The sequence below is a fragment of the Montipora capricornis genome, chromosome 14 (assembly GCF_036669925.1).
Source record: "Montipora capricornis isolate CH-2021 chromosome 14, ASM3666992v2, whole genome shotgun sequence".
NCBI lineage: Eukaryota > Metazoa > Cnidaria > Anthozoa > Scleractinia > Acroporidae > Montipora > Montipora capricornis.
The window spans coordinates 1941919-1967406 of record NC_090896.1 but is presented as its reverse complement, the minus strand read 5'-3'; the positions used below and the strand labels follow the sequence as shown (position 1 = coordinate 1967406).

Below are 25488 nucleotides of genomic sequence, written 5' to 3'. Positions count from 1 at the left end.
TTTCTGGGATCGCCCCACATGGTCGGCCATCTTTGTTCTTCTTTATCTTGCAGATCTGTCATTCGCAGAGAAAAACGCTAAAGATGGGAGACAGCGACGATGAATACGATAGGAGACGCGGAAGAGATAAATTTAGACGCGAGAGAAGCGATTATACCGATCGTAGACGTGATCGCGAGGACAGAAGCTCTCGAAGAGATGAATGGTCTGATCGAAGGCGGGAGCCATCTTGGGAAAATCGACGACGCGGTGACTACCGTGAATTCGATCGAGGAAGAAGAGATAGCGCTGGGAGACACCATGAAATGAGTCCTCCCATGAAAAGAGTTCGAAGAGATTGGTAATTAAAGGATTTTTTGTCATAAAATCCAAAGCCAATATCTTTTTATCAACAGTCCCTATTCATTCGATCTTAATTTAAGTCAAACGAAACGGAAATGTGGTCAGAGAAAGGGCATTGACTACATAGACGAAAGTCTTGTAGGTGGAAAATGACAACCTGAGAACGTTTCTCATTCATTGGCAACTTTGAAGCCTGGGGATATCAGAAGTTAACCATGCAGAATTTGTTTATGAGCATGGGTCTGGCCATTTCGATGCAAAGTTGTTTTGATACAAGTTGTTTCATTTGCAAAGTCATTTTGAAGCAAGTCATTTCGATACGAAGTAGAGTCGTTTTGATGCAAGAACAACAACTATCATTTTAGTTACCCTGTTACTTTGCTATGTTGTTTTGTACTTTTTTTATTGAGTCGGAAACAAAACAATACGTGTACTAATTCCACTTAGAACTTCACGTATAAATTTGGGAGTCTGCCAATTCAAAGCAGTTGTTAAGTCCCTAAAAACCCACTTGTTACCTAGGTTACTGTTATTGTTTTTTAAGGTAAGCACGCTTACCTGGAATGTTTCGTTCAGGCTCTACTCATCTGTCACTTCAAGAGCAATAATATATTAAAAATAGCTAGGGTTAGGGTCAAATAAACAAGAGGAAACTTTTGGTGACATTTTGGGCACCCTTAGGTTGTGTCGCATCCACCTGCCCCAGTTGTTTGAAGGGTGGACAGCACTATCTACTGGATAATCACTATCCACTGGACAAGTCAATGTTCTTGGTTTTGCTAATGTTTATCCGCTGGATGGTGATTTATCCAGTGGATAGTGCTATCCACCTTTTGAACAGCCAAGGCCTGATGTTTACATTGGAATGACTCCTCTTTGTATCGAAATGGCCTTAGACCATAACCCCTTTCAAATCCTTAACATTTATTCGCTAAAGGCGAGGCGAATATCAGTGAATAAAAACCAAGATAAAGTCAACGTTTTTATTCACCAATATTCACTGAGCCTGGGGTGAATGATTATTGTGTTAGGATAATCACGTAGGTGATTCCTTGAAAATGTGCAATAATTATGCAATTTCAAAAACCGTCACTTGAAACGTTCTTCTCTGTTTTCGTTATTTATGAATTTCTTTGTCTGTCACCTTGACAAAACGGCTTGTGGCCATTTTGAAAAAACCTGCTAGGTGATTATCATGTAAAAATCACCTCAAGTGTAACCAATCAGCGCAGAGAATTTTCAATAATCACCTATGTAATTGAACTAAAAATAATGTGATAGTCAAAGGCAAGACTGGGTTTATGGTGAATGGCTTTTGTAATTTCACTGTGATGAATTCAGTGTACACTGGCCCTTGTTTCCACTAACAACAATGCAAGCTAAAGCGCAACCAACCGATGCAAACGTGGTCATGTCTTGACCGCTGGTACCTTTTGTTTGGCCAGAAGGTGCTAATTACTTGTGTATGTCACTTTTGCTTGTGTAAGGCCTCAAGCATATTTGATACAAAGGTGACAGATCTTTCAAACAAAATTAATGTGAGGGAGGGAGTTTGTTGTGGTTGAGTTTAAATTCTTTTAATACAAAAAGAGCGATGAGTTGTTGTGATATGCTTTGAAGATAAAAAAAAACGTTCAAGTTTGGTTTTACTTTTGAAAATGAAGGGACAAAGCAACTCTCGGGTACATGTATGTGAAAATAGGTCAAGGCATTAGTAAAATCATTTTTTTCAAAATTATGGAAACATTAAGGAAAAATATATGCCTGGTTTCCATGAAAGCCATGAAAATGTGGACTTGCATGTACAGTGGAAGTTCATAAGTAAAATCATTTTTTTCAAAATTATGGAAACATTAAGGAAAAATATATGCCTGGTTTCCATGAAAGCCATGAAAATGTGGACTTGCATGTACAGTGGAAGTTCATAAGAAACTGCAGCAAAAAGATGAAAATGTGGAGAGTATTTGTGCTTGCAACATTGTGTGAAGTAGATCAGCCCATAGTGCCTTTTAGACCTCCCAATCAAGCAGTTCCGCTGTGCAATTTGATGAGGAATTTAGAGAAACTTGTTCTTCCAGAGTGTTAAACATTAATTTTTGTTGTCATTGCCGTCTCAGGGATGAGCCTTACCACAATGCAGGTGATTACAGTGTCCCATATGGGGGTGTGCCTGCACCCCACAACACATGGTCACACCCAGAGGTTCAACAGATGCAAGCGTCACAGCAAGATGCGCGGCAGCAGCAACAACCAAGGTATACTACTTGTAAATGATGTGAGCAAAAAGCATCTCAGCAAGTTCAAACCCAAAAAACCCTTGGAGCAAGGTTGAGAACCAATACAAATTCTGTTTACTTCTGCCATAACGTCAAAAATACACAACTATTTGATTGTTATCTATGTTGGAGGTTAACTATGTATAGTTTTTTTTGGAGGTCAGTACCTTTATTATAAATATTTATTTATTTTACACATCTGAAGTTTTTGTGATTCTGATTGTAATATGCTACATAGGTACATGTATAATAAATAAAACATGTTGTTATTGGTGACACCCTAGTGCACTAGTATGTAACCTTTATGTATAATAATGATTAGACAGCCATCCAAAACTATTATTATTATTATTATTATTATTATTATTATTATTATTATTATTATTATTATTATTATCATTACTTTTACTGATGAAATGGTATATGAAATGAATCTATGCAATTGTAAAAATTGCGTTCATAACTGTGAAGATCATAGCTTCACTTGATTACTATTACTATTATTCTGCTCTGTTCTTGCTTTTTTTCTTAGGCCTGATATGGAGCCCCAGACACAGGCACCCCAGGGTAACCATGCACCTGCCATGATGACATTCAAACAGTTTTTAAATGCACAAGATGACAACATTGGTGATGAAGAAGCTTTCAACAAGTATCAAGAATACAAACTGGAATTTCGAAAAACTCAAATGAGTGATTTCTTCCAACAACACAAGGATGACGAATGGTATGTTTCACAATAATGTTATTACAGTGGATATTATTACGATAATGTCTGCTTTAATGGTAAGTTCCTTTTCATTCAGTGGGTTTGCATTGAATGGATTGGTTGTTGGTCAGGGAAGGGGTACTAGTTTTCATTAATTAAATCTTGTCAAGAACTTTCTCATTACAATGATTAAATTGCCATAGGAATAGTTGACTTAATAATGTGAAATGGTAACCTGGTGGAAAACAGGTTGAACTGATTGTGATGCAATGCAAAACTCCCACCCCTCAGAGTCACTGGTTCATTAAGCCTGGTTTTGTGTTGCTTCTTCCTACAAGAAACATTGCTTACAACTCCATACAGCTCTTCACCCAGGTGTAGAAATGGGTAGTGGTGACAAATTGAATATAAAACTGGGCATAACTTTGCAATGGACTGGTATCCTTTCCAGGGGAGTTGTAGTTCTCTCATTTGCTTCATGCTTCAGAAATCGGGTCAAGATGTGGCCATGGGAGACTCTGTGGCTTGTGTGCGTACAGTGAAAAACTGCACCTATTGGGGCTTGAAGGGCTAATAGAAAACTAAATAATAATTATTAGTATAAAATTGTATAAGTGAATTGCATTGTCACAGTTCTTGAATCACACAATTTTTGAAATTTGATGAGAATAGAGAAAAATTGTTCATGAATCTCCTTGTGTCATTATTATTACATTCATTTTTGCTTATGACTTGTGACAGTTCATTTTATGAAATTGGCCATTCTGAAATGAAAAATCATTTATTTACAGCTTTAGTTATGAATTTTACCTCAAGTTAATTTTCTGTAAATGATGGAAGGAAATCACATTTAATAATTGAATATTATTACTTCTTTATAAAAGTGTACATTGTTTAATTGCTTATGTTTCTAACTTTAGTTAACAACCCTTTCCTTTCGCAGCGAGCTGTGTTGTTGTTCACACATGCATGAGATTACAAAGCCATATTGGAGCATTAATACATCGCATTTTAACCTTACATCGGCCTTTTTTTTGCATGAGGCGTAATGCCTAGAAATCGACTATCATACTGCACAATGCAGAAGGCATAAGATTGTTAGCAGTGATCAAGAGTTTTGTTTAATTCCTGCGGCTCATTATGAGGTTCATTTTTGTTTAATCTGGCCTCAAGTCTTCTTTCGCAAACATGCTATAGAAATAGCAAATGGCTTGTTGTGTTTTAAAGTCATAATACAAAATGGATCCAAGGAAACTCTTCACAGGTGAATGAGTAAGTTAAATGAGGTGGAAAGATTGTTTTTATTTTTCCAGTGTGTTTCATCATGTTTCAAGCTAATTTTTGTGTGTTTTTATCTTTCGTTTTGCTTTGAAGGTTCCGAACAAAGTACCATCCCAAGGAGGCAGCTTCTCGTCAAAGAGAATTTAAGAAAGCAATGAAACGGCGGCTGTCTGTCTTTCTGAATTTGTTGAAATCAGGAAGAGTTGACAGTTTGTCTTTGGACATTGATAACTCTGATGGTATTATGAAACTGCTTGATTCAGGTATAGAAATAAGTACAAGTTAGAGTGAGGGTTAGAAAAGAGTTAAAATTCCAACTTGCCCATCAGACAAGCAAACTTTATGACCCACTTGCCCAAGGCATTTTTGCATCTTTTGAGTGGGGGGGGGGGGAGGGGGAGGGGGAGGGGGAGGGGTGGTTCAGAGAAAGTACCTTGCCCAAGCATAAATCTACATGTACAATGTACTTGTCCCGGACAACAGGACAAATTTTACTGACTGAGGAATGTAGGGTTCTGGCATTACTCAAATTCTGGTCGTGATAATGACAAAATGGCCAAAATATTAATAATTTGGATGAGGCCCTTTGATAAAATATACACATGTAGTGACAACCAAGCAGCATTTTAGTGATGACAGTCCTGTCTTATATTGTCAGTTGTAATCAAGCTAGAGGGAGGTACAGACAGCGACCTTGATGTATTGGACTGCCCACCATCCCCTCCTCCAGAAGAGCAAAGGCGTTCTTCAACCAATCCCTTGATGTCTCCGCATGGTGATGATACTGAAGATTCACCAGCTGATGGCAAGAAGGAAGCTGAACCTTCCAGTGCATCAACAAGTCAACAAACCTTGAAATTTGACAAGAGTGATGAGAAAGGTACAGTCATTAACATTAAATACATGCAATCACCTTGGAAACAGCATGTACAATGTACATCAGTGATCTTAAGAATGGAGTACAGTCAAAGCTCGATTATCCTGAATCGTCATAGACTGGGCTGAATAGTCCGGATATTCAAAAATATGAATATTAATGAGCCAAAAACAAAACTGAATGAGTCGGAGAAGGGTAACACATAATCATGCTGGAATAAAACACAATTTCAAATCGTTGTTGGAAAAACTATTAACAGTGGCCCAAAAATATTAATATCTCCTTCAATTCTTTACAATAAATTGAAGTAATCCAAAAACGTTTTTTACATTAGTATAAAAATAATGTAAATCAGTTTGCTGACACCATACTCAGTTGACAAATTGGTTCCTTTTTCTAATTGCAAAATAAATAATTGACTATTATCTTTTATGGAAAGAACGGATCGCTTTCATTTTGTGGACATGATGAATTCTTTTTGATGCAAATCTACCTGGTGTTCTTCAAACTACTCTGACTGAGCTCATGGGGCATGGAATTTCACTTAGCAATAGAGTCAATGTGTGCCAATCAGAGCTCAGTGAAATGCACTGCATTAGTTATGGCGCATGTGAGCACGATGCATGCAGATTTGAGTTTTGAAGCGAAAAAATTATTTTAGTTCAAACCAGACTTTCATCTCATAATTTGAAGGAAAAATGTTTTGTCGCAGATCATAAAAATGACTTATTAATACGCATGAAAAAGTGGGGCCAGAGAAGTAAGTCCGGATAATCGAAATATCCAGATAATCGAGGTTTGACTGATTGCACATTAAGTTTTTTTTTGTTAATGAGCAAGGTCCAGGGATAAAACTTTAACTCCAGTGCTTGGTGGCCAACCGGGCTATTTTCTTTGATTTCATGATTGCCCAGGACATCATTAAAAGGCCCTGGATTTCTATAATTTGAATTCACATGAATGCACTTCTTGAGGATTGCTTTTAAAAAACAGCAAAGCACTTTGGGTGAGCCTGGAGTCATCTGGCAACAGAAAAATCAAAATAATTATTGTCTCATGATGGATCTATGGTCTCAGAATTCTTAATGGTTATTCCTCTTTGAATTTTCCACTTTAAAACTAAAAGTTTGCAGGATTCAGTGAAATTTAAGTTGGGGGAAAAGAACCGAAAGGTGGCCAAATTCAACAACTTGTTATTTATTTTTTTAAATTTATTTCAACAGTTTACTTTAAACTCTCAGAATTGTTAATTGGTATCGTAGTTGCATATCAGCCGATTAAACCTCAACTTTTAGTCGCCCCGGTATGACATTGTCTTAAAGTGGCCATGGGCTACCTGGCTAACATCAAGTACTGTTTTAACCCTGAAGGTCAATACCTCTTTACATGTATCTTACATGTAGTCATTCTCAAATCTAAAGGTTGCTATTATATCTTCTGAGCTTTACATGCCTGTGGCTTATTATGCTGGTGTTTATGGTTAGCTAAATACAGCACATGCCCCATTTACAATTTTTTTGTACCCAGTAACTGTAATATTGTCTCTTTCAGATACCATTCCTGATACGGGCCCTGTGTCACCATCTTCAGTCCCTCTGCCTTCAGAACCTCCACCTGCATCTGCAAAAGTAGCAGCAAAGAAGAAGGAGAATGGAGATGTCAGTATGATCTCAGTGACAAATCCCACACCTGAACAGCAGCAGCTACAACAACAGGCTCAGCAGTATTATCATCAACAGCAACTCTATTATCAACAACAGGTACAGTAGGCAATAATTTGAATGTGAACTCTGTGCTTTAAGAAGTTGTAGTAATACATGTAGGGTGCCCTCATGGAATGCAGAGGGTCAAGTCAGGCACAGCACAAGACAGTTGATCTTTGCTGACTTTGTAATCTTTAGAGAGCTCCATTGAGGACAAAATACTTGTAACATCCCAGGCTTACTAGGAAGTGGTGTGTGTGTGTGTGTACAGTTTTGATTTGGTATGCACTGCACGGGTGTTTTTGGAGGTACTGTACTGTATCTTTCGCATTCATAAGAAGCTTCATTCATATATGTTGCAGGTCATTTTGTTCCTTAGGTTAATTTGCAACGAAACTAGGTCATTTTGTTTCAACCTAGGTTATTATGAACTGTCAAAAAAAAAGGTTTCCCGTTTTTGGCGGGATGTAATTTAAAAAAGAGGGGCCTGGATTTTTAGGGGGAATAAAAAAGAAAGCACCTTTCTCCACCTTTCCCTTGCCTTCCGCTCTTTGTCCACTTACTGTCTCTCCTCTCCTTCCCCCTTAATGTCCTTGCTTACTACCAACAGACTCTGCCTCTTACCTTGATCTTTCACAACATTCCATGCCGCTCCAATGATTCGAACCCTCGCACCATAGGACATGCGTGATTACTTCTCTGTATTAACTGCTAAGCCATTGAATCAGCAACTGAAGTCGTTAAGCTATTTCCAAGCCTTCACGACAACCACCATTTCTCACATGCGTAAATGATATAAAGTGAGACTTAGAAAAATTACCATAAACATCCATGTATAAGCCTCATCCTTAGAGAAGCCGCACCCCGAATTTAGAAGTGCAGATTTTGGAAAAAAATGTAGTACATTAAAGTTTGAAGTTCCAGAAAGAAAAGTAGAATCGGTTATCATGCACTGTATGCCTAACCCCAATCTTAATGCTAACCATTTAAAATCAGTGACTTATCAACTAGACTTAACTAGACTTAACAACCATTGGGGTCTTATAAAATATTCATGAAAATCTAAGCTGCACCAAGTTCATCCCCTAAATCCTCTAGGACCAATTTACTAACCAATATATTACATGTACTCACTATTAATTGATGGGTTTTTGTTGATGTTTCCTAATATCAATTTCAACCTAGTTAAAAATAAAAATTAATGACCTAGGTTGAAACAAAATGACCTTGTTTGGTTGCAATTAACCCAAGGAACAAGGAGACCTACAACATATACATGTACAGCTATTAATTTTTGATGTTTCTATCCCTGTGCCAGCCACCGGCCCATCAACATGTTTACAAAATAAAAATTCATGTATGTCTTGCTAGACAGAGAAAAATCAAGTAAGTGACCCTCTTGGAGGGCAAAGGGTTAATGCTAACCCTTACATTACCTCATTTCTTGAATTAGACCTGTACAAAATTCTTAGACGTAAAGGACATGTTGTTTTGGGCATCAAAATTGGCTGTTCATTTTGGGACATACGGTACACTAGGGCCTCTGGTGAATTTTTGGCAGTTTTGAGGCCTGTGTGAATTATTATTAATGACACTGTTAGAGCGGTTTTCAATTGAGTGTGGAAAATACAATGTAATTAGCAAATTGCTTTGGTTTTGCATTACTTCAGTTCACTCAGTGATTGGTGCAAAGTTCTCGCACCACTCTTTTTTTTTTCAACCAATCAGAAGTGAAACCAAAACCAATTGTGGCTCGCAGGTGCACACTAGTTGCCTTAGTTTGCTCTGTGTCAGCTGTGTGTAAATACTGCAAGTTTTGATTGATTTACTGGATTGTCTCCGTCCTTTTGGATTGGCCAAATAAATTACTTTGGTTTGGTTTTACGACACTCGATTGAAACTTGCTCTAATGATGTTTTTTGTTGTGTTCTATGCACAAAGTACTATGGGAGCTATGATCCACAGCAAGCCCAGCAGCATCAGGCATTTGCACAGGATAAGCAACAGGTACCACAGACGTCCCAGCCACAGCAAGGGCAGGTCAACCAAGAGCAAACTGGTAAAAAGGTGAGGCTATTGAATGAAAGATGACTTGTTTTTCTTTTTAATGGTTAGGTACATGTACATGTAAAGTATAGGTATTGCTGACTGCCCTTTGGGTCTCTGAGAATGCAAATGATTAGATCTAGTAGCATTCTCAGATATTTAGAAGCATTTTACTACACTAATCTTATCTGTGTAATTTTAGATTTTTGATTTTGGCCATGTACTAATTTTAGCGCAGCAACCTTCTCACTGTTTTTGTTGTAAGCTCTAAAATTGTGTCTTTGTTGATAAATTAACTACTTACATGTACATGTATATGTACTTACATAGTTAAGAGTGTGTCACTTGCTTTAAGCTGCTTAGGTACACTTTATTTTAAGAGCCCACACATTGTATTCAAGTGGAAAGAGCTACATTTGTTGCTTTAGACTATGATGGAGTGTTTTAATTTGAACATCGGCAGGAAACCTCTGTGAGGGTCCCTGAGTTGTATTGTCCAAAAAGCTAGAAACTTAACAAAACAATGGAAAGTTATAATTGTAAATGGTTGTCCCATGTTAGGATGAAGAGCCTAAAAAGAAGCGGAAGCGGCGTCATCGTGAGCCATACTATTATGATGCTATGGATGATGATGAAAGTGAGAGTGAGTCAGAATCAGATTCAGAACCCGAACCAGCTCCCCCTGGAGAAGAGATGTCACCTATGGAGACTAATAAGGAAGAAGAACTGTTGCCTCCAGGGGTGGAGGCTGAGGCACCAAGCATAGATGAGGATATATTGCCACCAGGTACACGTACACTGTATTACAGGATGTACCAAAGCCTATGTCCGATTGTCCGGGATGAGTAGAAATCTAGTGCGGACATGTAAATCTTTAACGTGATTTGTCCGTGGGACAAGTGCATCTTTTGATAACTAAACAACTACAGAAACAAATGAAAATTGACTTCATGTTGGAGTAGAATTTAAGTAATATCTAATAGCCATAAAAGCAAACCTCTAACTTGACAAAATGAGTGTAAATATTCCTATAAATTTCTCCATTCTACAGCCATTAAATTGTTTTTGTAACCTCCGTATATTATGGCCTGGGAACCGTGCCTTAGTAACCTGGGGCCTGTTTCTCGAAAGTCGCGAAACTTTACGGGCCATTTTTGGGTGTCACAATTCCCTTTGTATCTCAAGAATGGAGAGGATTTAAGTCATCAAACTTCACAGACATCTTTCTTTCAGTTGGCTTGAAAACATGTTAAAAGATCGGCTTTCCAAAACAAGCAGTTGGCAGTTTCACAAATGGCTTTTCGGGCCTGAAAAGTTTTTGGGACTTAAATTAATCCCCAGGCTCTAAATTTGAGTCAATAATCCAAGAGTACTTACTAAGATCTACTACTTCCGGATAGTTTTAAACCGTGCAAAAATATCCCTGTATTAATAAGCACCACCCATATGAAATCCAAGTATCTCGAGATGCGCAGATCTTATGTGCAATAACAATAGTAGGCGCCGTCCTTAAGTTATTCTATTAATTTCATTGCAATGTGCATACATGTACATGTAGCAATTCTCAGCATCACATGTGGATTTGAACTCCTTTTTTGCTACTTCTTTCATCTTTACTGAATCTAGTATTATTTTGACTCTAGTGTTGATCTTCACTTTTATTAATTAATTTTCACTGTAGGGGTTGATGGAGTTGAACCCAGTCTTGTAGAAACAAGTATGCAGCTACCAACAAGCTCATCGAATACAGAAAAGCATCCTGATGCCTCCTCTTCGCCTGACAATAAGCCAGGTAAAGTTTTATTAAAAAGAAGAAGCTTGTAATAGAGCGTTTTTCAATTGAGTGTCGAAAGTATTTAGCGAATTACTTTGGTTTTGTATCTACTTCACTCAGTGGTTGGTTCAAAGTTTTCGCACCACTTTTTCAACCAATCAAAAGGGAAACGCATCCACGTTTTCCTGCGCTTTGTGTCGGCTACTTGTAATTACTTAGAGTTTTGATTGGTTTACTGGATTGTCTCCGTCCTTTTTGATTGGCCAAAGTAATTACTTTGGTTTTGGTTTTACGACACTCATTTGAAAACCGCTCTAATTATTTATTCCTGCCATAGCATATCTATGTGTACATGTAGCTCTTGGTGGAAAATAATAATTAATTGGTTTTGGATTTTCATTTGCGTAGTGTGGTTTCTTGATTGATAGACTGAAGTTTGCCCTACAGCAGTGAGCTGTGAAAGAATTGAGAATTACTGTGTAACATGGTGAAAAATCTTAATTTGGCAGGCAACAACAAATTACACCTGTACAGTAACTTTCTTTTTTTGCCGCATGCTCCTGACTTTTCAGTAAGTTGTGATTCCTTATGTAATGAAAAGTATACATGTAAGTAGATTGTGTTTTTACTTTGACTGGTTTAACCCACTGACTCCTGGGGGTTCCCCACTGACAATTAAAATCGTCTAACGTTAGACCAAGGCTGCTGCCTAAGAAAATTTTTCCAGAACCCTTCGGGCTTCCAACATTAAAAGTTAGTAGCCCGAGTCATTTTTTCAAGAGCCCAGAAGTGAAGATGAATCACCTTATCACAAGATAAGTTAGGCGCCCGTTCGGGCTACTCGTTCAGAACTTTGGTTGCCTGTGCTCGCAAGTAAGGCACCCAGGGCGACTGGGCGATCATTAGGCAGCAGCCTTGTAGACAGAGTAAAACAGTAAGTCTGGCCAGTTTAGGCCGTTTTGGCTGTCAAAGGGTTATTAATTAAGTAAGAGAACCTTATATTAATTGATAATGCCTTAAGTATGACACAAGTTTGAAAACTTTTTTTGTATCATGTCACATTTAGCTTCTTCCATCAGCTCCATGTACATCTAAGTGTTTGATGGCACTGTGCTTTAAAACAAAAATCTTAAAATGGTTTTCTTAGCCAGCAAGACTGAGCACCCCCATCAAACCATAGTTTTAATGAAAACCGCTGGTCAGCAAACTGGTTCTGGTCATTGCTGTGTAAGGTCTTCCCTTCAAAATTGTCAGTTTCAACCTAATTGGAATGAGAAAGCATATCTCAAATGGTCTTCAAGTTTGATTATCAGGGATTTAAATGTCTATTTTGACTATTCTTTGATCATTGTACATGTACACGAAGCTGTTGTTTTAAAATTTAAATTTAATTCTCAGGAGCACTGACAAAGGAAGGAAGGTAAAGGGTCCATGTATTTTTTAGCAACTTTATTCATTCAGTTCAATGAAAGGGGAGGATACTAGAGGTTATCCCTTCTGAGGGTATCTGCCCACAGTAAGATGTAATTAACTGACAGTCAATTTTGGTGAGGGTGGAAAACCAGAGAAAAACCCTTGTAGTCAGATTGAGATTGACTGAAACTCAGCCCACATTTGACGTCATGGCCAGGCTTGAACCAGGGTCACAGAGGTGGGAGGGGCGGTTGATCATCGCTAAGCCACCGTTACTCCCCAAGGATGCATTTTTGCTTTTTGTTGCTATCTTCCCCCAAAATGAATGCAGTATTTTATCAAGAAGATGAAATGGTTAATGGGTAAAGGATTTAGAGTCTTTTCTTATAAAATGCCACTCAGGTGTGTGCAGTGTTTATAAAAGGTGGAAATTACGTGCATTTATTGCTATCCCTGATTGAATAGTTTTGAAGAGAGGCTTGTATATAATGTAAGTTAGACATTATTTTTTTCCAGACAACACTGCAAAGTGGTTTTATCTTGATGTTTTTTAAATGTTTGTTTTACTACTGAGAGTTCTCTGTTATTTTCAGATTCTGGTGAGCCTGCAGTGGGGTCATCCCAGACTGAGACAAGCACGAGCAGTAATGGAGAGGTCACAGAAGGAGGAGCAGCCACTGAACTGAAGACTGCTGTAGAACCTGAAACATCTGGTGAGTGACGTTATAATGTTGTTGTTGTTATTATTATTATTATCATTCTGTTTATCTAAACTTTCGGCAACTTGTATTACAAGTGTGGTACTTAGCAAAATTTTGGATACGTTTATCTGGGCAATTTCCTATAATATTATAGTGATTTCATGTAAATGGCAGATATGTACAATGTATGTTGGTTCACTTGATAATATATAAAGCTTTCACAATTTTGCAATTTTGAGCGATTATCCACTTTTGGCACTTTCTAATAATATTCGTACTACATGTATCAGGGACCCCTATGGTATTCAATTTATCAATCAGGCCTGGGTTGCTCGAAGCATGGTTAGGGCTAACCAGCGTTAAATACCATGGAAACGTATAGGATTTGATACCTCTTAACCAACGGTTAGCACTAACCAGGCTTCGAACAACCGGCCCCAGTTCTTTATGATACCTTGACAGAAAATCAAAAACTACATTAACCTGGTGAACACTATAACCGGGGTACAGTCTTCTTAAACTTGCTTTCAGATCAGCATATTTCTCTGTTTTCAGTTTGTTTCTTCCTTGAATCTGTCCAATGTTAATTATTATACATGTAGTCCTTAAATTAGTATCCATCGGCATTCCTTGTTGTCAGTCAGACTGTAATATCAGGTTTATTTGCACCATTCCTAGGAAGGACATGTTGATGTATGGGGATGTCCCATAGTACTTTTTACATCCTGGTTTTCAGCACAGCCTTAAGGTTGTAGTTCTTTGTACCATGTTGTTGTTTGGTCTCCCATATCTGAAAGTTCAACTGTTTTAAGGATCGCATTGTAGACTGGACGGAGCATGCAATAATGAGGTGCCTTGAACAGTGACTGACCAATGGCAGGGCAGCTACCGGTATTATTATTATCATCATCATCATCATTTACTAGTATCTAGGGGTTGTGGTTGGCTATAAAATCTTGACACTGTAACAAAATGGGTATCATCATCATCATCATTCAGTTCATGCCTTTTTATTCATCAGATGACACAGCTGTCGATTCCACTCAAGATCAACAGACAAGAGAAAACAAACAAACTTTTCCAGCAGAAAGCAGTAGCATAGCTACGGGGCCAGAGAGCACTGTGTCTTCACAGGAGAAAGAAGCTGATCAAGTGGGCAGCAGCAACAATGGCGTCAGTACAGCCATAAAACATGAGAATGCTGAAATGATCCCTGAATCGAGCAGCGAAGCTCAGGAAAAGGTGGTCACAAATGCAGTGGTGTCGTCCATGGAAGTAGAGTCATCAAGTGTGGCATCTGCTGAACCATCCCTGCAGGTAAAGTTCTCTAGAAACTTAGGTGCGTTCGATTGACAATATTCCGGAAGAGGAATACATGGAATAGAATTTAGAAATCCTTCGTTTTTACGGAGATTTACATGAAAATTTCAAACACTTGCTAAAATGCAATTTTAAACATATATTTATCATCCTTGTTGCTTCAAAGCGCCAGACATACCGTTCTAAATCATCGCTTCACGCATTCTTATTCCGGAATAGGGTCAATTGAATGCGCCCTTAGTTACAATGTCAAAACGTCAAGAGTTAAAATCACCTTCTGTGGTCAAATAAGCAACACCAAAGTACTGCTCTTTGGCTTTCATTTGAATGGTCACATGTAAGGATTTAAAAGAGAGAAAGGTCTTGTGCAGCATTTAGTTCACCTTTTTAGTCTTCTTTTGAAAGGATAATGAACCGTGGGTGACCATTCCAAAACACTTCAGGACTAATTATGTTTCTAACACCTTTAAAAATCCCACTTACTTTTTTTGACGAAGAGTTGAAGATGTAGTGACCGACCCCCTGTACAATGGCTAGGTAACAAATAAATGATTGCAAGAAACTTGTGTCATAGTGCACTCGACTCCGGATCGAGTTGTCCGGGTTCATGTCCTGGCCGGGGACATTGTGTTGTGTTCTTGGGCAAGGCACTTTTGTCTCACGGTGTCTCTCTCCACCCAGGTGTATAACAGGGTACCGGTGATTCTAATGCTGTGGGTAACCCTGCGATGGACTGGCATCCCATCCAGGGGGGAGTAGAAATACTCCTTGTCGCTTCATGCTACAGAAACCGGAGATAAGCGCCGGCCTGATGGTTCTTCTAGGCTTGTGGCAGACTTTACCTTACCTATTTAATTATAATGCAGAAATCAAGTGAAGTCGATTCGAACAAGGCAGAAGATCACGAAGAAGACTCCAACAAAATCGCAGAAAAGAAAGAAGTTGTAGAGGAAAGTACTCCGGTGAAAGAAGTCACGAAAGATAACAAAGAGACTGCAATGGAAGAGAAAGAGAAAGATACCACAGAAGGTGGTAGAGAGGAAGGCGAACAAATGGAAACTGGTGAAGAAAAGGAGATACTTGTTGCTATTCCACCATCTGGACCGCGTGCGCTGCACAAGACATTCTCGCTGTTTATGAGGAGCGTGCCACCTATCATATCCAAAGCTGATATTGCTGCTGTAAGTACAAATCAACAGTAATAATAATAAAATAAGAGTGAAAATCATAACAACAACAACAATAACAATGGTGTTGATAGTGATGATAATAATTATAATTATAACCAAAGTAATTTTTAGTATTTTATACCCAAGTACAGAGGCCACACGGGATCCGCATTGCAACTGATTTATTCCCTGTCACACACCCCATATATACATTAATCACATGCTCCTAAATCACTCCAATAATATCATCACAGATATTATATTACATCCATTTACACAAACACTAAAGTAATCACTTTATACTTGTTTTTCGTAGGTTTGTAAGAGATTTGCGGGATTTCTTCGAGTAGCGCTCTCGGACCCAAGTCCTGACAGAAAGTGAGTAGTCGACCCCACAGAAACGAGTTCGTCTTCTTTTATGTTTTTTTTCAATAAATTCATTTGTTTGCTGCTCTGAATTCCTAGGTTTTTCAGACGTGGATGGATCACTTTTGACCGGAGCGTGAGCATTAAAGAAATCTGTTGGGACTTGAATAACATACGAGTAAGTTGAAAGATCTAAGCGAAAATTAGATTCCGAGTCTGTGTTTTGTACAAGGCCATATGGAATCAACGAGGCGCGTAGCACCGTATGAACCAATTGACTCACAGAAAGCGAGAACAAGTAGTGATATACATGTATAGCTGAGTTTTGGTAAAGCAAAGTCGAATTTTAGCCGTACTCTGGAGCGGTTTTGATCGAGTTCCATAAAACCAAAACCGAAGTAATAACTTTGGTTAATCTCATCAAAGTGGAACAATCAATGAACCAATCGTAACGAAAAGTGTCGTTTTACATGCAGTCGTCTCTATACGCGGGAAAACGCGAACGAGCCAATCGCAATCGCTTTTGCTTTTGTCTCTGATTGGCTGAAAGTTTGACACGTGAGTTTTCAGCCATTCGCTAGGAATGCAAGGCAAGAGTAATCCGTCGAAGGAAAAACGTGTCTATAGACCGTATTCATAAATGGCGGCCAACAAATTATTCTTTTTTCTTTGTGCTAATTATCCTCACTAGCCTCACTTTGGAGCACAAATTTCCCTTTGAATTTGTTCGTGCTAACGAGGCTAGCATGTAAAGACAAAAGAATAATTACTTAGCCGCCATTTTTAAATATGGTCTATCCGGTAAACATCATTGTAGTTTGTGCTGTTTTGTTTTGTCTTCTTTTGTTAATGAAGGTAAAAGACGTGGAACTTAGTCCAGTTGTTAACAGGGATCTGTCTCGGAGAGTTCGGGCTGTTACTGGAGCTGCAACGGCGAAACAAGTGATTCGAGACGACATCAAACTTGCAGCCAAGCTGATCCGGGAACTGGACAAGAAAGCTGCACTGTACGAGAAAGAAAGCAGGGAGGAAACTGAGGCGAGAGAGAAAGCGGAAAAAGAAGCAGCCGAGGTATGCTGGGATAAATTTCGTCACTTCCTTTGATTTTTTGTCCTGAGAGTTAGATCTTTTTTCGTTATTAGTGACCATGACCAAGTCGATGCCCTTAACAACGCAGAACCCCTCCTCTCCCTTGTGAGTTTTAAAGCCAGTTTCACTCTTTTGTCAGACTGCCAGGTTTTTTTTGTTTTGTTCGCGGCTTTAGAAAACAGAAGAAGGCGAAGAATGCGAAGCCAAACCGGCCGAAGAGGCGGAGATCACAGACCTCCCCATCGAAAATCCCATTCTCGCATGGCTTTCACAAGACGCGACCGAGGAGGAAGAAGGCGAAGAGATGGAACTCATGGGAACAACCTCACAGGGAGAGGGTGAGGAGAAGTCTGAGGTGGACTTGTCACGTGACGACAGCCTGCTTCGTGTTTTGGATCGTTTGATTTTGTATCTGCGTGTTGTTCATTCCTTGGATTATTACAATGGCTCGGATTATCCTTACGAAGACGAGATGCCCAACAGATGCGGAATAATACACGTGCGAGGCGCAACGCCGGACAAGTGCGCGCTTGCTGAAGGTATGATCTCTTTAAACACTTCAATTGTTAAAATAACTTCCTTAACTCAGAGCGCAATAAAAAGGTTTAAAGAGGAATATTTCGTCAGGCTGAACCGAACGTCGTCAATCATAATAAAATATGGATGTTGAAAAGGGTTATGATATCGTGTTGATTTAGGTTTCGATGGGGCTAGAATCATATCATAGATGTTGGCAATTCCAAAACCATTGTGTAGTATGAAAGAAGGCCTTAACTACATGAGCTTAATCGAGTCAATTCGACTTTTTAATTATGATTCCAAACCAGGACGAGAATAAAATTTTCGACACCAAAAAAAAATTAATGTTGTTATCTCTTGGCTTTTAGGGTTCACACCTTTCTTGAAAGTCCTTGAAACTGTCCTTGCAAACCTCTCTCCTAGGGAAACTACTGTTACTCCATTTGTGAAAGGTCTATGTGTCTTTACATTAGAGAGCCATTGGACATTCTACACACACCATGTTGTATCTCTCATTAAAACAGAAACACGAACCCACTGAACTTTAAAAATTAGAATTCTAGGCGTGAAACACTTATGTCCAAAAAATGCTGGTTATTCGATGCGCGCCCAATTACCAACTAGTGTCTCGTTAGGTCTAAGCATTTCTCTGCCTATTTTCATCAATAAAATAAATTTACTTGTAGGTGTTTATCTTTACTTTATGAGCAGTCACCACTAGAAACCAGTGATTGTTAAAGTTGGGGAGAAGAGCAAGGAGACACTTCGTGACGCTTATTAAAGTTGTCGTTCGTTTGATTACTTGGTTTATCACATACGGGGCAAAATTACTGAATGCTAATTGGCTGAGACGGAGGGCATTTTTCCTTAATCACGAGGGTACTTTTAGTAATCAAGAGGGCATGATTACTTGATACTGCCTGGTTAACAGTTGCTTATCAAGAACAAGCGAAGTTACAAGAGACTCTTCTTCCAGATTAAACTACTAATTATATTTTAAGCGCTATTTCCGTTGACAGCATCAATTTATTGAATTGAACTTTAAAGGGGCTAGGTCACGCTATTTTAGGTAATTTTGTTTAATTTTGTTAATTATGTGCTCTAAACGTCATATTGGCAGAGCAAGAGTCTTTCATTTGCAAAATCACGGCCACATAACAACTGAGAATGATTTTCAAGCTTTGTAAATGACATTTTGATATAGACTGATATAAATTTGAAAAAAGGTGGGCCGACGTTTTTCAAATTTACCCAAACTCAATCCATTTCAATCCTCTCCAGTTTTGTCCATCCATGTCCCTTCTTGGCTTCCCTGTGTTTTGTTAGAGTTCTTCTATAGTTTTGAACAGTTATTTTGATATTTTAGTTAATTCTATGACCATTCGATCAGTGCTGAAATTGCCTAAAATAGCGTGACCTAGCCCCTTTAACCGAATGGGAACGTGTTAATTGTCACTTGCAATTGTCGCGGCACTGAACGGGCTTCCCTCAATGATTTTGCCCTTTATGTGATGAACATGTAATCGCAATGCACTCTCGTGCAACTAAGGAATTTTTTTTTTTGAAAATACTCGTGAATTAATCCTTAATTGCCTTCTGGCCCATGCCATAATTACACATACTTACTGGACATAATTATCCAGAGAGACCCTGTAGCTTTCCAGACGCGGTCTGTGATTGGAGAACAAAACAATAACTGATACAACAGAAACAATGCACCTATATACAAGTGGCCCTGATAACGAAAAGAAGCTATACGTTAAAGGGACCAATGAAAATAGCAGTGTGGAATAGCTACTGGAGCATGAAAGACGGAGCCTTTTCAAAGTGGTGTATGTGTAATGTGTCCCTGCTTTCCAAAGGAAATGAAAAATTGTACAGATGCAGATATGGCCTTCAATGTTTAGTGCACTTTGGACCAAACAAATCACACTTTAGAGTGAGTTTCAATCGAGTGTCGTAAAACCAAAACGAAAGTAATTACTTTGGCCAATCAAAAAGGACGGAGACAATCCAGTGAACCAATCAAAACTCGAAGTAATTACACGTAGCAGACACAAAGTGCGGGAAAATATGCACGCGCGAGCCACGATTGGTTTAGGTTTCACTTCTGATTGGTTGAAAAAGTGGCGCGAGAACTTTGAACCAGTCACTGAGTGAAATAATGCACAACCAAAGCAATTCGCTAATTACTTTCGACACTCAATTGAAAATCGCTCTAGTATTAGACCTACTGAAGAGCGACAATTTCAAGACAAATTAATTATGTGTAATATCCTGATTTGTATTAATATTCAAGCATAAATACCAAAAGTTGGCTTGTCAAAATTGGTTCCACTATTTGGGACGAATTTGGATTATTACGAGAAGGTGGTATCTCACTGTGCCAAATATCAGGTTCAAATCAGGCTATTATTTTTTTATAATACTACCTGATAGAAAGCTGTAATTAGGTGCTGTGATTTGGGGGTTTTATTTATTGCTTTTGTTTTCCTCCTTCCACAGTCCAAGAGTGGCAGAAGAGCTTAAACCAGAAGCTCGACCCGTTCTTGCAGGAGAAAGAATCGTTAAAAGACGAGGAGATCGTGAAGCTAGGGAAGAAAGATCCCGAGGCATATCCTTTCGAGTTTTCAAGTTACAAATTTATTGATTTAAAAAACGGTAATTACAGAATATTAAAGTGCCTATCACCTCAACACACTTTTCCATTTTATATCACCCCAAATACATCGTGTTGTTTTTAGAACCTTTAGATTGAAATTTCACTTTTTTATTGGGTTAGGGTTAGACAAAGAAAGACAGAAAAAATGGTCATACTTTGATCAATAACCGAGCGATGAAGGGCAAAGGGTTTGTGTCGGGTTGACGTCACAAACTGCTTTGCATTAAGAAAGTTCTTTGAAAACAGCGATGCAAATTAATTTGTGACGCCGGCTCGGTATCCAGCCCATTGCCCTTCATTGCTCGGTTATTGATCAAAGTGTAACCACTTTTCCCGTCTTTCAAAGCCAATTAAAAAGTCAAATTTCAGTCAAAAGGTTCTGAACACAACACGATGTATTTGGGATAAGTTGTCTCCACGTCCCAACCCCATTAAGTGATGTCCAGGCGAGAGAGACCGTCCCTTAGGGGGGCGGGGCGAGCTGACACTTCAGACTAGAAAATAGACCGTGTCTCAGATGTTTCAGATTTTTGACTAGTGCGTTGGTTCATCTTTAATTGGGTGGTTAAGTCAGAGGGAAAATAAACGAGTGCTTTGTGAGGAAAAACATTCTTGTTTTAAAGTGGAAAAGAGCAGAGAAACTTGCAGACATTGGTTTGCTGGCAACAACCTGGCTCAATTTCAGGTTAATTGGTCGAGCGGTTAGCGTCTTGAAAGTGAAAAACGTACGCACAACTTTCATTTCGAGTAAAAGGGAATGAGACCTCTATCAGTAAAGACGACACCTCATGCAGCAAACTAACTTAAAATCTCCGGCATCGTTTATAAATAAAGCTCGCTACTTTTTTGCATGATTTTTGTGATGCAAAGTTATCAGCTTAACTGTACTTAATGAAACGGAGAAGTTTGTGGAGGCGAACACACAGGAATTGGCGAAAGATAAATGGCTTTGTCCATTGAGTGGAAAGAAGTTTCGTGGACCCGACTTTGTACGCAAACACATCTTCAACAAACACATGGATAAAGTAGAAGCTGTGAGAATGGAGGTTTGTGAGGATTCTCTGTTATCCTTTAGTTTCAGTTTCAAGCTATCGCTTTGCAGTATTTTAAGATCGTTCAGGTGAGTGCACAAACCTGTACAAATAATAGTGGGACACTTCCGTGTGAGACTACCTTTGTCCAGCAGTTCGTTCTGCTCCCTCCCCAGCCCCTACGGTCAGTTGACTGGGGTGGATCCAGGATTTCGTCAAAGGAAGGGGGAGTGGGGGGGTTCGGTGAATCGGGCCTGCCTTTCTAAGGGTGTCTAGGAGCATACCCTGCATGAGACTTGAAAAGGCAAAGATTGGAAATGTAATTTGTGAGTGTTTGGAGGTAAGATTCGTGGTTGGTATGTTTGAAATTGTGTGCTATTTCAAACAAGAACTATTGGTTGAGGAGGTTCGACCGAACCACCCCTGGATCCGTCCCAAAAACCTTGAACCCAAATCAACATCATGAACGTTGTTTACATGTTCAAAATATTAGCTCGAGAATCGCCTGTGTGTTCCAATAGGTTTTTCAGGATTGTAGTCCTGAGAAGAACCCTCGTCCGGCGAGGTCAGTGACTGAAGTTTTGTTAATCAGAGCGGAAGTCATAGTCACGTTACGTCCTGTGCCATCGAGTACTGTTCTTCTCGTTGCTACACACAAAGGCGATAGCGAGCAATAGCACCGTTCTATCGCAAAGTGCGGCTTGAGAGTTAGATTGAATCTGTAAAAATATTCGAGATCGTCGTCAACTGAAACGTGGGAATCAACTATTTGAAACTTATGTGTTGCTCTTCAAAACGAAGAGCAAATCGTTTGAGAAGTGAAGCGTTATTAAAAGAGGCTTTATATTTCCTTGGGCCTCACATGTGAAAAGTATATAGCCCATAGATACCGTTGTGTGCATTGAAACTTTTTTCAATGGCAACCATTCAATTTTTGATTCATTAATTTCTTCTGCAGGCGGAGTTTTTCAATAACTACCTATCAGATCCCAAGCGACCTCACATACCCGAGGCTCCTGCCGCACAGCGCACGCCTGGGAACCAGATGGGGCCAATGTATGGACATCAACATGCGCAAGGCATGATGGGATGGGGACCCAGACCCCAAATGATGATGTACGGTGGTAAGTGAACAATGAACCGCTGTTTCAGATAAACGATGACTCTAATCAGATGATTGGCGCAGGCAGGGTGAGAAGGATACGAGCGAATTCCAAGCGTTTCCAAGATGTTGAGAAATGGGTGGCTAGACTTGGCTTTTACTTGTGATGGTTGATTGTTTGTGAGAGGGAAAATACGGAAAAACGTTGGTTCTTCTATCGTAGATTGTAGTAGATGAACTAAACTCTTTCAAACTATGAGCGCAAAACTACAACTCTTATCAACAGCGTAGCACCTAGGTGTTAGTAACGTGAAAAGAATGTAAGTTTTTCGTAAGAAAATTTAGTCATTCATAGTCAAAGTTCAATTAATTGAAAATATTTATTCGCCCTTTTATTTTTGAGTGAAAGGCGACAAAAGTGTAAAAAGTACCCTTGCAATTGTTTTTGCCAGGCCCCCGCGGTCCTTATACTCCACCAAGCTATGGAGGGTATGGGCACGAGATGTATGGAAGAGGACACACATTCCCGCCAAAGCCACGCAGGTAACATTATCTTGACTTCTCTCTCTCTCTCTCTCTCTCACTCTCTCTCAAGTCCTTGACAAACAATGCGTGATGGTCGATGATAGTTTGAGAGGTTGTTGTCCGCTGTCGTCAGCTACCATTCCTATTTTCGAACGGTTTGATTATAGTCGGCGATAGTTTATCTCAGTCAGGTTAGCATTAGAACTTAGCCTACGTAGCAAGCGTTAAAGTGTTAAAAGGGAAGGGAAAGAGGAAGACAGAGCAAGTGTTGTCCCCTACCAATTCAGCACTCGCTCAGCCGTCCTCTTTCCCTCCCCTTTTACCGCTTGCTTGGTAAGGTAAGCGTTTTTGCGCGAACTTTTAGTGTTAGCCCGTGTCGCCAGAAAATGCCGAAAACAAAGTGCAGCAACACTCATTGACTATATTATGGGTGGTCGACCGGAGAAAACTATCATCGAGTGGCATGAAATTGTGTACAGATAGTCGCTTCGACTCAGTGCACTGAAGGCAATGCTATCTTCATTTCATCATATCTTACTTGAAACTGTGTGAGTTACAACCTTCTTTGAGGTTATACCTTTAAGTCTGTAAGATTTACTTCCATTGTTTGAGGATGGAGGCTAAGGGGCTGTTTACATGAGAAAACTCGCCCCGGCGCGAGTTCCTTACCGGGATGACTACTTGATTTGGGCCACCCGTTCCAGTTTCCAGTCCACCTAGAGGTCAAGTTTATACCGAAGCGAGTGGTGGTTCTTCGTTTACACGACACTGTTGCTGGATTTCGTACGGGAATGAAGTCCTCCCTCCGGTGCAACAACCGAGGTGAACTCGCGTCGGTATGAGTCATTCCGGAATGACATTTTCGGGTGGTATCATGTGAATAAATACAGAGCCACGTGAGTGAACCGGGGTGATTTCGTTCCGGTTCGAAAGTCGCCCCGGTATCATGTTAACATCACCTAAGGTAGCCTCCATAGCAAGCGCTAAAAGAGAAGGAAAGAGGGAGACGGAGCGAATACTCTTTCCCTCCCCATTTAGCGCTTGCTACGCGCGGGCTACACCTAAGGGCCGATTTACACGGTGCGATTTTTGTCGCGTGCGACAAGCTTACGACAGGCCTACAACTCGTTTATGATTGTCGTGTACGTGCGAAAAAAATGTCGTAGCATTCTAAAACATGTTTTAAAACGCTGCGACAATCGTAAGTTATGTCTTAGGCCTGTCGTAAGCTTGACGCAAGCGCTAAAAATCGTACCGTGTAAATCGGCCTTAACGTTCTTATCATGGTTCTTGGCCTCCATGGCTATTATCGAATAGAATTTGAACATTTAAACTATCATGAACTGTAATCAACTATAATTTACTATTTGACAAGGGCTTGCTACTGCAGCAATATCGTCTATTCGTGATCACTTCCTTGTGGGACTAATTGTGATCAATTTGGACACGCTTGTTCCTGCTTAACAGGATGATCTCGATCCGCACGAACGTCGCACGAAGGCATCGTCAGGTGGGAAAAAAAGCAATAAATAAACAAATAAACCAGATAGGAAATTAACATTGCATTTACTCTGACAAGGACCGGGCGAAGTGCACATTTTCGTGTCGTGATCCAATTGAAAGAATGTTAATCGAAGGTGGTTTTATTTTAGATTTGGGTACGGTGGCGGAGGACGAAATAAACCGAGCGAAAGGTTAGTTAAATAGAATTTTCTACCATTGCGGTTCGGAATTGGGTGATCAACATGTGTCGCAAAAATCGATTTGCTTTCCACGCAGCACAACGCCCGCGTCTCCTTCCACGCGCGATTTCAATTGCCCGAGCTCGCTCAATTTCCTAATCGTTTTTGTTTTGATAACAGAGGTTTCCACCGTGACCCAAGACAGATTGTCCAGTACAAAGACTTAGATGCGCCGGATGATGCGGAACCGTTTTAATCTTCAGATAGAAAGAGGTTGTCACGCATGCCTCGGGTGGATTGAACAGCGAAGCGTGAAGAACGCGCGTAGAAGCAAAGAAAAGTGTTTCTTTGAGCTCTGACAAAATCTAGAAGTGTACATAAACATGGCCGCTGCCTGGTCGAGAATAAGAACGAAAATGTGTTTTTTTTTTCACTAAACGAGCTAAGTATGGTTTGTTTGTTTGTTTGTCCGTTTGTTAGTTTTGATCGACGAGACACAAGCCGTAAAATACAAGAAAGACAATCGTAATACCGCCCCCACCCCCCAAGAAAATCCTTGGTCCTTGGTATTTCGCGGCTCGTCTCTCGTGAAAAGCGAAAGATGTGTAACAACTCAGAATTATGAATTATGGTATGCTTGGTTTTGTTTCTGCTGACAAATCGCTATCCATGCAATTTTTTTTTTTTCACTGTCGGGTCGTAACCACAGCAAACGTATCAAGGGAGCTATTCACATAAAGTTTGATTAGATTTTCTTCGAGATGTCAAATTAAATGTTTTTCACTTAAGTGAACTTGTATGTGTTTCTTTTGATGTGAGCATGATCTCGTTTACAGCCTGACTCTATTCCATAGACTTTATCCATCTGTCGAATGAACGATGCGATGCTTTCTTTTGAATC

The 25488-nt window shown here is 39.6% G+C and overlaps 1 protein-coding gene across 4 annotated transcripts; it reads left to right on the top strand.

Moving 5' to 3' along the window:
* Positions 1–25380, top strand: LOC138033300 (serrate RNA effector molecule homolog). Of its 4 annotated transcripts, none has more exons than XM_068881055.1 (22): positions 1–340; positions 2460–2597; positions 3151–3345; positions 4702–4871; positions 5267–5488; positions 7037–7245; positions 9154–9255; positions 9796–10021; positions 10916–11026; positions 13015–13134; positions 14144–14439; positions 15309–15623; positions 15928–15989; positions 16077–16155; positions 16833–17048; positions 17242–17605; positions 20091–20199; positions 21140–21293; positions 22237–22402; positions 22833–22923; positions 24558–24599; positions 24768–25380. In XM_068881055.1, the coding sequence occupies exons 1-22, from the start codon at positions 84–86 to the stop codon at positions 24841–24843; spliced, it is 3720 nt and encodes a 1239-aa protein (XP_068737156.1). In that variant the 5' UTR covers positions 1–83; the 3' UTR covers positions 24844–25380. The 4 variants fall into 4 exon arrangements, with proteins under 4 accessions (XP_068737156.1, XP_068737155.1, XP_068737157.1 ...); XM_068881054.1 differs by having other exon boundaries at positions 9130–9255; XM_068881056.1 differs by lacking the exons at positions 1–340; positions 2460–2597 and adding an exon at positions 4501–4591 and having other exon boundaries at positions 3203–3345; positions 9130–9255.
* The last annotated feature ends 108 nt before the right edge of the window (positions 25381–25488 follow it).

What these genes read in the sequence shown, in the direction of transcription:
- LOC138033300 (XM_068881054.1), top strand. Translation starts at nt 84, where the DNA reads ATGGGAGACAGCGACGATGAATACGATAGGAGACGCGGAAGAGATAAA. An exon ending in TGAGGATATATTGCCACCAG is followed by an intron (nt 10,022 to 10,915) that starts GTACACGTACAC and finishes TTTTCACTGTAG; the next exon opens with GGGTTGATGGAGTTGAACCC. An exon ending in CCAAATGATGATGTACGGTG is followed by an intron (nt 22,403 to 22,832) that starts GTAAGTGAACAA and finishes TGTTTTTGCCAG; the next exon opens with GCCCCCGCGGTCCTTATACT.